An 11630-nucleotide genomic window follows, 5' to 3' on the forward strand; every position below is an offset into this window, starting at 1 on the left:
ACTCACTCTGTAGACCAGGCTGGCCTCGAACTCAGAAATCCGCCTGCCTCTGCCTCCCGAGTGCTGGGATTAAAGGCGTGCGCCACCACGCCCGGCAAGACCCTATCTTTAAACATCAAGAGCAGTGGGTGTCCTGAGTGTTAGGGTGGAAACAAACAAACAAACAAGAAAACAAAAAACAAAAAAAGAAGAAGAAGAAGAAGAAACAAGCAAAACAAGCCCTTTAAGCTATAGCGGAGGAAAAGGAAATCACTAAGAAGCAAGCTCCACAAGAGCAGAGGTCTCTCTGTCCTGCCAGCCACCCTGTCCTGTTCTAAAGGTGACAGTCAACAATGGTGTGCTGAAGTCATGTGTAGAATACAGCTACCAGACAATGAGATGGTAAGGGGACTGGTGATGGCCGACAGATACTCAAGTTTACTCAGTGTTGAAACCCTGAAACTTCAGTGAACTTAAAAACAAACACTCCACTGTAAAATTCGTGTGAATGGCAAAAATTCTGCCAGTATAAAGTGACAAAAAGATTTATGGATGAAATCTCTTTTATTGGAGCTGGGGCCTTGCCGAGTAAGCCTGAGCATGGAGTCCAGACCTACATAAGAAGGCAGGCGGCACAGCAACCACCCTCAGCCCCGGTGCTCACTGCAGCCTGTGGGTGGAGCAGTCCCGCTGCTTTGGGGAGCTCCAGATTCACTGAGAGATTGTCTCAAGAGTGAAGCAAGCCCTGCCTGGTGGTGCGCGCCTTTTATCCAAGCAAGTGCTCGGGAGGCAGAAGCTGTGAGTTCAAGGCCAGCCTGATCTACAGAAAGTAAACTGAGTCATGGTAGAGGAAGACGTGCAGTGTGACCCCAACTTCACGTGCTTGCTGCTGCAACACATGCTTTGTCCCTGGGTCGTGAGAGGGAGGCCCAGAGCTGCAGTAACTTAATTCAGCATCATCTAGACTCTTTTATGAAGACCGCCATAAAACTCTGAGTGATCCGTAACCGACATGTAAAATAGAGTATTAAGTTTAAGGATTCTGTTTTAGATATTGGCTTGGAGCATACATCCTAAAATCCCAGCACTTGGAAGGGGAGGGCAGGAGGCCCAAGAATTCACGGTCATCCTTGGCTATAAACTAAGGCCTGCCTGTGCTACATTAAGACAGTCTCACGAAAGCAAGGCTATGCTAGAGTGTCACGAGGTGACACTAACATAAAACTGCCCCTGCAGTGGCCTGCAGACAGCACTTTTACCTGGTTCTGTGAAAGGGGAGGCTCGTGGCTAAACGTCAGCCCCGCTCTAATGAGTGCCGTCAAAGCTTCGGCTCCCCACTCTCGCATCCGAGAGTTTGGATGCTGGCAGACCTGAAGAGACACACGCTGGGTAAGCTTACGTTCAAGTACACACGTGAGGTGAGAAATACACATTAACCCGAGAACAGAAAAAACAAAAGGGTATTGCAGCTTTTGTTACGTTTTTATAACATAAAAATATCATGTATTCAGTAAAGAGTAAAAGAAAAATTATACCTAATTATTTTCTGTGCGCTTACCTTCTGAATAAAGGCAAGGGAAGCAAGAGAGAAAAAACAAAGACAAGATGAAACCAGAACAAGTCACAGGAAAGGAAGGAGAGAGGTGTGAGAGCGCAGTGAGCTGACCCTAAGGGTGTCAGCTGTTCCTCGTTCCCATTGGCCCGAGGGCTCGGCCCTCGCTAAGGCAAGCTCAGTTTACACAGCACTATGCTCAGTTCAGTCTCACCCAAGCCGGCTAAGCCATAAAACAGTCTCATATGTTAGTAACATCCTTCCTTAGTAAATTTAATCCCAATAAAATGAGTAAAGTCTTAGGAAGAAGGGCAGTATCGTTCTCAGGCCTCGAAGGTGACATGAAATGATCATGGTCCCCAGCACACACAAGCCGCTGGAGGTAAGCGCCAGCTCACTATCTGGGCGTGTCTCTCCACCAGATCCTCACTCACTGTCTGTGACCTAGTGTCAGCCCAACAGCTCTCTCCTCTCCTGCTACCTCCACAGCAGCAAACTTGTGAACAAGTTATTTGTAACTCACTCTCATCCCAAATTGCTTCAAAACTTCAGAACTCCCTGGAGTGGAGCAAGAGACTGTGATGTAAGGAAGCAGACGCTAACACACACCTGACAGCACTGCCATTTTACAAGGTAAACACTTACCCATTGTTTACAAGATTCACCCTTCCCCAAGCTAAGCACAGCACAACTATAGTCCTCTGAAAAAATACACTGCGTGAGGAAGGGGGTCAGCTAATATGTCATTATGTTGGATCATAAGATCAATGGACATGATTTTATCAGTAAACAATGATAGTATTTAAGCAAGACACTTCACCTCAAGTAGATGGCCAGTCAGAGGTCTCCATAAAATCTCTATCCTGTGCATATTAACCAGGCCAGTTTCTAATAGTTTGGCAACAGCAAATAGAGACGGTTCCTAAGGAGGAAGCATATTACACTTTGATACATTGAAGAGAATTCTGTGATGACTAATAATAAAATACAACACAACAGTGATTCAATTGTGATTAGTTTGTGCATGTAAAGTTAGCAGGAAATACAGTAGACCCTGTTATCATGAGACAAATCTTTCTGACACTCTAAATCAACTCCTAAAGTTACCACCAAAGTGTACTGGCAGAGAAGTGACTAAGTTACAGATCTTAGAGACCTACAAATCTACGTTTTTTTAAAAAATTCTGCATTCTTAATATTTTTATGGTGTTGAAAATAAAAATTTTTAAAAAGAAAACATTTGCAACATGGGAATGTTTAATAGTATCTTTTCCTTTCCTAATGCAGGTTACACTAGGGATTCAAGACAAGTGTGGCATGGTCTAATCTATAGATGCCCTGAGGGTTGGGGTAGAAAATTGCTATTTATGGGTAAATAAGGTACAAGTTTAAGACTGATGCCTACAAACCGCCTGGTATCTCATCTTGGCTAGACCACTGAATAGCTACATAACTTACATAAATTACAGTATCTAGTGAAATTTTTGTGTATAAAATGGAGATATTACTATACAATTAGATTGTGTCAGAAAGTCAGTCTCCCCGAGGAATGGCTCCCTAGGGTCAGCACTTCTCTGTCCTCCTCATTTAATGAGGTGGACATCATAATGATCTGTAGCATTTCAAACAACATATACATGTTCTGCATTCATACCTGAAGATTTTTTAGAGAAGATATTTTAACAACTTTTTTTGTTTGTTTGTTTTTTCAAGACAAGACAGGGTTTCTCTGTGTATCCCTGGCTGTCCTGGAACTCACTCTGTAGAGCAGGCTGGCCTTGAACCTGCCTCTGCCTCCTGAGTGCTAGAATTAAAGGCATGTGCCACTGGCTTGTCTTCATATTTGGAAGTGATCAGACTGTGCTAATTTTTAAATGTAGAGGGGGCTAGAGAGATGGCTCACTGGTTAAGAGTTATTTTTAAATGTAGAGGGGGCTAGAGGGATGGCTCATTGGTTAAGAGTGCTGGTTGCTCCTGCAGAGGATTGAAGTGTAGTTCCGAGAGCCCACACTGGTGGCTTATACTACCTATAATTCCAGGGGATCTTACATCTCCTGGCCTGCAAGGGCATAGGGCCTGTGCACATGCGCGCGCGCGCGCGCGCGCGCGCGCACACACACACACACACACACAGACACAGGTATAAAGGGTTCCATTCCATTTTTATATAGAGCTAGGACCTCAGGACAATCAGACAAGCACTGTGAGTTGCTCTCTCACCTAACAATTTTTTTTTCTGTATATATTTTTGCTGTGATTGAATCAAACCCAAGACCTCCTACAACGTTGGCAAGTGCTTTACCACTCAATGCTGTTAGCCTCAAACATTCCATTTCAAATAGCAATTTCTAAAATATGGTTAAGTTCAATTTTTTCTGTGCTTTACAAATTTAATAGAAAATATTCTGAGTACAGAAAGAAATGTTCTTGAATGCTAATATGCAGAAGTCCTAGTCTATCCTTACCTAGCAGGAAGGACAGAGTCCTGTTCTATTTACTCAATTAGTAGACAATAAAAATGTTTAATCTTAAGATGAGGAGAATCATTATCTTCAGAAGAAACAATTAGTTTCTGATTTTCCACTCCAATGAGGGCAAAGCCACCACCAAAATCTACAGCCCACGTCCTAACTGCAGTCTTGTGTTTCCTGCATCGTAAGTGGTCCTGGCAAGCACTGTCAAGATAGTTTGTGACAGCTCCGTATAAAAGCTGTGTTGCATATAAGAAAGAAGGGACATAACTTTAAGCCCACTACACACATGGACAATCAGCAGCTACATCGTGCCGTCTTTACTCCTGCTAAACATCTGACAGGCCACTGCAACCAAAGCCCCAGCCCTACCAGTCAAACACTAGGGTGACTTTTATACCTTGTATAACTAAAAAGAAATGTAGATTACCACACCTTATTATTTCCATAGGCCATATCCATTGCTTCTAGAGATAAGGAACAAAGTGCATTTATTAAATGATGCAAAGATACGTCATCAAGATACCTAAAATGAAAATGAAAAAGACAATTTCATCTCAAATATACAGCTCAAAACAGTGTAGCTGTCAGTTTACAACAGGGTCTTACTGTGAGCTTTCAAACAGTCTAGAAAGGATGTTGGAGATCACCGGCAAGTCTGTCATCACCGCTGTTGTCAGAACCTAGAAGAAGGGGGACGTCAGTGTAGAGTGTGCGTGACATTTCAGGAAGCCCCCACCAACCACAGGGGCTGCCACTTACTGTGCTGGGCCCTTCCACTGCTCTGCCAGGCTTCAAGGCACCACCACTACTAGGCTTTAGTCCCAGAATCCACACAAGATGCTAAAATCAAAACAAGATAAAACCATAAAAGTTTTAATAACTAAAATCAATGGTAATAGCTCACAATGAAAACTAAACACAGTAATATCCTAATAATTAGCAGCATTCACATGAAATAATGATAGCATGAGCAGTAGAGTCTATGACACTGTGCGCAGAGTCCATTGCTTCCTGATGCATTGCCAACACTTGCTTACTTCTTGTCACGTATCTGCCTCATACTATCTCTTAGGCCTTCCTAAAGGGCCAGCAGGCATTGCTTAACTGTTAGCAGCCATACATCTAGAATCCAACACTGCAGCAGATATACCTGAAGAGTTGCCAAGACAAGTTGCCACGATGTTCCGAGAACAGCGCCGTGACAGTGGGCCAAGTTCAGCAGAGTCCGCATGCACTGGATATTTTTGGAAGTCAGCTATGTTGAAAAGAAACAGATGTAGCAACTGCTATAGATTCTTAAAAGTTAACAGCTTACAGATCAGCAGGAATGCATTCAAAGACTGTCTTAAATGGAAACCAAGAATACTAGGAAAAGAAGTTTGGGTGGTTTTATAAAACACAAAGTTGTGTTACTATAGCTGGAGTGACAGTTTGCTGAGGAAACTGTTTGCCACATTGCCAAATGGCTTTAGAACTCATGAAACGCAGCCCACCTGTTACCATAGCCACACAGGTGAGCCTCAGTGTGGCACAGCCCGAGGACCAGTGTCCTGAGGACTTGATGCTGTTATGCAGTTCTGCTCTGCTTGCTGCCTTCACATCCCTCCTAATCTAAGAAATGTATGAAGACTCGAAAGGGACTTCCAGCCCCTCACTGGGCCGTGCCTCTGGCGCTCACAGTACTAATGCTTGATCTCTCTCAGGCACTGCGGCTGGGGCAGGTTAATGATTCAATCACCACGCTAGAGAAGAACTTAGATACTTAGATTGTCAGCAATGCCTACTGCCTTTAGAAGACATTTGGAAAAATACAGTTGTTAGTGAAGCTAGGTTGAAATGTTTTTGCTACTTACTGGCTCTGATGTAGAAAATCTTAGGGAACCATATCAAGTTCAGAAAGGCGCAGTCTTATTACTTAGCCTAGGGACCTTTTGTAGTCAGGGGCGAGAACACTGGCAGCACTGGCAGCACTGGCGACCCGACCCTCACTGAGGCTGGACTGGTGGTGATTAGCTTCCTGTACCCATGATTGCCCTCAGTTTCCTGATATGACTTAAGATAAGCTGATGAATAGATATGCATTCTGAGGATTTAAGGTGGATATGACTGATTTTTATATAAAGGTTTAGATCTGTGACTCAAGGATTTTACAAGACTACTTTTAAAGATACATAATAAAATAATTACTCCTTTCTTTGTAACCGCAAATTGCTGCCTGCCAGTAAGAGAACCTGGCTGAGAAAACCCCCTTGCTGGCTTACACTTTGTTAATATATAACAAGTCGCTGAGCTATGAATATACGTGGGTTTACCTGGGTTTGGGGAATAATTTGTTTTCGTTACCTGTCACTACTTTAACTTTATTTCTTGTAAAGGTGCAGGGGACACACTGTGTTTTCACAATCATTTACCAGAAGAAAACCAAAATGTGACCGCACTGGGATTCTATACTGCTTCAAAGATCTTGCTGGGATGGACAAACTATGGAAGAAAGACCAGAGTGGAGAGCTGGAACACTGTTCCCTCCATTCATCGCCTATGTGTATGTGTGCATATATCGAAAGCTTGTGTGGGTGTGTGCTGCAGCTTGCTCCATCCACCAACTGGGTGGATATATGTACTGCTTGCTGGAGCTTTCTTCTAACTATTCAATGTGTGAATGTGAATATATCTGTCTGTCTGTCTGTCTGCATGCGTGTATGTAAATATTTGAGTGTATGAAGTTACTGGACTCTGCCTTTTGTTTCATCCACTGTTCCACTGTTCCTTCAGAGAAAAGTCTGCTGAATAACTTCTCTACTCGCAGGCTGTCATTGCGATCAGCCCCTGTAGGTATCTGAATCCACTGCCATCAGCGGCTCTAAGCACTGACCCCCAACAACTGCCTGCCTCAGTTTACCCACCAGCTGGATGCCAAAGCCACATAGGTGTGAGGGTTGAAGTTCAGAACCCCATAATCCATGTTAATGCTGGGAGAGCACGGTGACTCATCTATAACCCCAGCAGCTGGAGATGGAGATGGGCCACCTAGACTAGCAGGAGGCTCTAGATTCAGTGAGTTAGAAACCGTGCATCAGCAGATAATGTGAAGCAGCAGAGGAAGACCTCTGGTCTCATACACAAACATATACGCACACTTGCTGCTACACATGTGCTTACATACATAGCAATGGGCACACACACATGCATGCACAAAGAAAGTTAAATTAGTATACTGGCTATAATCATGTCAAGAAAATAAATAATTACTATGTTCAGGAAAAGGAAACTCAGAAAGTAATACCATTTGGAAAGTACAAAACTGGAGCACAACAGAGGCCCTTGACCACTAACTGGTAACCACAATAACCCCAACCCTAGTCAAATTACCATCACTGTTCCTTGAGGCTGCACTGCAAGAGGCTGACCCACGGCCACAACTTGCTGGTGAGACTCGCTGGACGGGCTGATCATCATAACACTTTGGCCCTGGATAGAATATGCTAGAACACAACAGAAAGCCTCAGTGCATAATAGAGCTCACGTTTCTGCCAAGGTACTATTATATTGTAAAAGATTAATCGGAATAAAGTTCAGTTCAGCCCTTCCAATTAAACAGCAGCACTGCCATTCAGATGTATGTGAACACCTGACGCCTAGGTGCAAAACGCAACAGAAGCAAACGTGAAGGAATCTTCCATGTAAGTTGTAATTATAAAATGCTAGTAGCACGTTTTATGAGCAAAACAGAACTAGAACACATGAAGTATTTTAAACATGAATCAATGTGTTCTTTTCTAGTTATAGGCAAATAAATTTTTAGTGTGAAATCTGGGTATCACATTGAAATATATAAAAATTAAATGTAACAAATCTTAGCGTTCTCAACGTATTAGCCAAGATAATTAGTTTTTTTTACCGTTAGTATAATGTAAGTGGTGGAAATATTATAGTTGTACTAGGCTAAACAGAAAACCAGTAGTCATCATTCCAACAACGTACTATAGTTACAAAGGAAGGCCATAGTTATAGCACATATCTTTTTTTTTTTTTTTTTGCACATATCTTTATAACATATAATTATTACTTAACATTGCAATTACAATTTAATCTCTCCACCTTTTTTTTTTTTAAGGATGAGCAGAAGAAAAGAGATATATTCTATGTAGCCACATGGGAAAGAGAAACAAAGAGTCCAATGACCCTAAGTCTCATTTTCTCTCTTCCCTTTCAGGAGATAAAAGAACTGTTTTGAAAAGGACAAAATGGAAAGGCAGGAGCACACCTGCCCGGAGGGAGCACCGTCCATGCACAGGATGGAAGGAGCCTGAACGTGGAGTTCCTATCCCCCTTCTCTGTTGGCACCCCAGCAGATGGAGGAAGCTGTGCAGCTTAGTGCTTACATTTATTGGAGAGTGTCGCTGCAGTGGTGGCGTTCAGCACAGTCAGAGCATAGTGTGGCGGCAAGGAGCCTTTGCATATTGCAGTTATAAAGGCGTCTCTCGAGGTCACAAGGCCCAGTCTTCCACAGAGAGCAGCCATGGTCAGTTCAGCCTTCAAAATGTTCTCGGTGGCAGCCTCATCTGTGCTGGAAGACAAGCGCTCGGTTTATCTTACCAGCTTATCTCAGTTACGCTTTAGAACAAGATTCGGGCGTATGTACTCAGGGAGGTTTCAAGAAAAGCTAAAACCAATGTACTTAGGATGGAATTTTAATCAAGTAATCAAATATCTAAAGCCTGACCTATACTATGTGATAATTCATAGGTGGAATAAAGAACTTAAAGATTAAACTAAAAATATCAAGCATTCTCTGTGTTTACTGAGACAGGGTATTTATTCAGGCTGGCCTCAAACTCATTCCAATCCAGCTTCACCAACCTCCCAAGTGCTGGGTTACAGGCAGGAACCACACCTGGCATCAAACATCTTAACGTCAGCTAATTCTGGGGAGAAATAGCAAGCAAATGATCATCACTGCTAGGCAGTGGCAAGCCTTGACATGACCCAGAGCTCCATAGTTTGAAAACTGTATCTCTGATGAAAGCATCAGGACTATTCTGGTGGGAGTGCGGAGCAAACTCAGGCTTGGTGTGTGTGTGTGTGTGTGTGTGTGTGTGTGTGTGTGTGTGTGTGTGTGTGTGATGTTCTTACAGAAAGAAGGAGACAGCAATGCTAATCACCCCAGCTTCATCACGACAGTGTGCACACAAGTTATCATACTGTACATGGAATTTAATTCTACTCACACGGAAAACTAGGCATAGGAAATAAATGCCTGGGACACAGGGAAGTTACTGTAGCGTTGGCTTTAACTGCAATGACACAATGTAAAGCTTACAGACGTAGACGTAGTACCTGGCGTCGAGGAGGAGTGAGAGCGCAGCGAGAAGGCCACACCAGCAAGCGCTCACCATCTCTTCCCAAACAGCTCTGCTCACTGCTAAGGAAATAACAGTTAATCAGGTGACACCATTACAGCGAGCTGGCAGTCTGTGAGTCAATAACTCAGTTATTAGGTATCACACACTAATATGTGCAATACCCAGATAATGAAAATGCAGAAGCTGTGATAGTTCCATTATAAAAAAAAAAGTCTTGAAGTTGTTTTAAAACATGAGAGTTAAAACATGATAGTCCACTATGCAGTTAAGAAATATCTTTTTAAAGGTACATAATGCCAGTTCCATTTCCTTCAGTAGCCAAGCTGTCTATCTGTGTGATCAACTGGAAATTAGTGTGGACTAGCGTCTAAAGGTTTGCTCAGCTAGAACACCATTATATATGTTGAAAACGAAGCATAAGTAAATACACTGAATCGAATGGCACTCGGCACCTCACAGTTGGAGATGAGATTTACAAATATGTAAAGCTAGAACTGACCTTGTAGAAATGACCTAGAAACAGAACCTGGGGTGACTTCATGGTCTTTAGTACAAGGAAGCAGACATTTCAAATCCAGACACTTGATAGGTGTCGTGCCCACAGGTCAGTCTCAGTTCTGTCTACCTGGGCTCCCTGGAAAACTGATCAACACCTGGACTGGACTGGAAACATGAGCTCACTTGAGAGCATCTTGTGTTGAGTTGTAAGGGGACGGAGGAACATGAGACACGTCAAAAGAACACTATCCAGCCTACAAGAGCAGCACACTAAAAAAAAAGGACAGCCAGTGAGTATAATTCAATAAAAATCCAGGTATATTCAAAAGTGAACATCTCCAAAACCTGGTATTTTTGCTTCCTCACATACTGATATATCAAACTAGTAGCCAATTAAACATAGGAATAACCCTGTGTTAATCTTAGAGTGAATAAACCAACTTGGGATACATCCTTCTAACAAGGTCATATAGAACAAGAGCTGAAGAACTGTGCTCCACATTGTAGGAAAATATCCTCACACAGCAATATATTAAAAAACAAGGGACCACAAGGAGAAACACTGGGACAACTGGTAAATACGAATAAGACCTAGGTTAATATTAAATACTAGATTGATCCTAATTTCTGATATGACTGCATCAGAATCGGGGAGACTATGATTGGTTTTAGAAAACCACGTCCAAGTATTGAGCGGCAGTGAGACAGCACGTCTAGACTTCATCTTAAGTAGCTCAGAAAAAAATACAGTGACATGTGTACAAAAGCAAGAGGAAGAAAGAGCAGCATGGTGACGTGTCAGTATCGGGGAAATGATAGCACAGGGACACTCCCTCAATTCTCCCCAAAGTTCAAAGGACTGAAGAGTAGCAGCAGTGACAAGCAGGGAGCCACAGCACACCTGTTTCCTGGTCCATCGGGTCTGATGCCGCCTGCTCGTCTCGCCGTTCTGAGGACTGTGAAGAGGCTCCCTCTGTGACACTGGGACCCTCTGCTTCCACCTCTCCCAACTCTCCTTCTATCATGGTGGTGATTCCGCGGACGAGATCCAACAGGCAGTGGAAGGCCACGGACATGGCATAGCCTTCTGGGATAGTTGGGGGTTCAACTTTGTCCAGCATCTCTAGGCTGAAATCACCAGAAATACAAGCACTAATGAGAAGCCACAGGAAAGAACCACAGAAAACCATTTCCATAATTTGTAGACTCTAAAAATTACTAATAGGAAGGAAAAGAAAAAAGGGAGGGGCTTTACTGAGCTGTTTCATTTGGAGAAGGATCTCCAGAACTTTAAAATGATCTGAGGGGCTAGAGAGATGGCTCTGTGGATAAAAGGTGATTGTTGCAAAGCCTTGAGATCTGAGTTTGATCCCCAGACCCACATGATGGAGGAGGGAACTGACTCCTGCAAGCAGTACCCTAACCTTCACACATGTGCTACAGCACACATACATGTGTACACACACACAATGTATTTTTTTTAATGTAAAAAAAAGATCAGAAAAATTATGGCCTCCGTGACATCTTCACTATTCTTTGGTGCGAGGAATATAAAAACCAACAGAAAATGCACTAACATAGATTATGGCACTTCTCAGCCTCTTACCTTTAGAGTGACATAGAAGATAAAATAAACCCACAAAGAGGAAGATGCTTTCCCTCAGAGAAAGCACAACCCCGAGATGTTCAGAGAGCACTGAGGGGGGGCATGTGTGTGTCCAGTTCACATCCACTGCACAGGAGCAAGTGTTCAGAGAGCACTGA

At 43.0% G+C, this 11630-nt stretch overlaps 1 protein-coding gene across 7 annotated transcripts in view; it reads right to left on the minus strand.

The window, feature by feature from the left end:
- Positions 1–11630, minus strand: part of Mon2 (MON2 homolog, regulator of endosome-to-Golgi trafficking) — an 80431-nt gene that overhangs the window by 29402 nt on the left and 39399 nt on the right. For 2 of the 7 annotated variants that reach the window (XM_029482365.1, XM_029482361.1), the window contains exons 12-22: positions 10768–10994; positions 9343–9427; positions 8388–8572; positions 7375–7487; positions 5156–5260; positions 4765–4845; positions 4612–4685; positions 4438–4528; positions 2352–2453; positions 1538–1540; positions 1239–1349 (exon numbers count right to left, since the gene is read on the minus strand). In XM_029482365.1, coding sequence (XP_029338225.1) covers positions 1239–1349; positions 1538–1540; positions 2352–2453; positions 4438–4528; positions 4612–4685; positions 4765–4845; positions 5156–5260; positions 7375–7487; positions 8388–8572; positions 9343–9427; positions 10768–10994 — 1177 coding nt within the window. The remainder of the gene's footprint in view (positions 1–1238; positions 1350–1537; positions 1541–2351; positions 2454–4437; positions 4529–4611; positions 4686–4764; positions 4846–5155; positions 5261–7374; positions 7488–8387; positions 8573–9342; positions 9428–10767; positions 10995–11630) is intronic. The other 5 variants (XM_021173736.1, XM_029482364.1, XM_021173735.1 and 2 more) reach the window with 3 other exon arrangements.

Source organism: Mus caroli, chromosome 10 (genome assembly GCF_900094665.2).
Source record: "Mus caroli chromosome 10, CAROLI_EIJ_v1.1, whole genome shotgun sequence".
Lineage (NCBI taxonomy): Eukaryota > Metazoa > Chordata > Mammalia > Rodentia > Muridae > Mus > Mus caroli.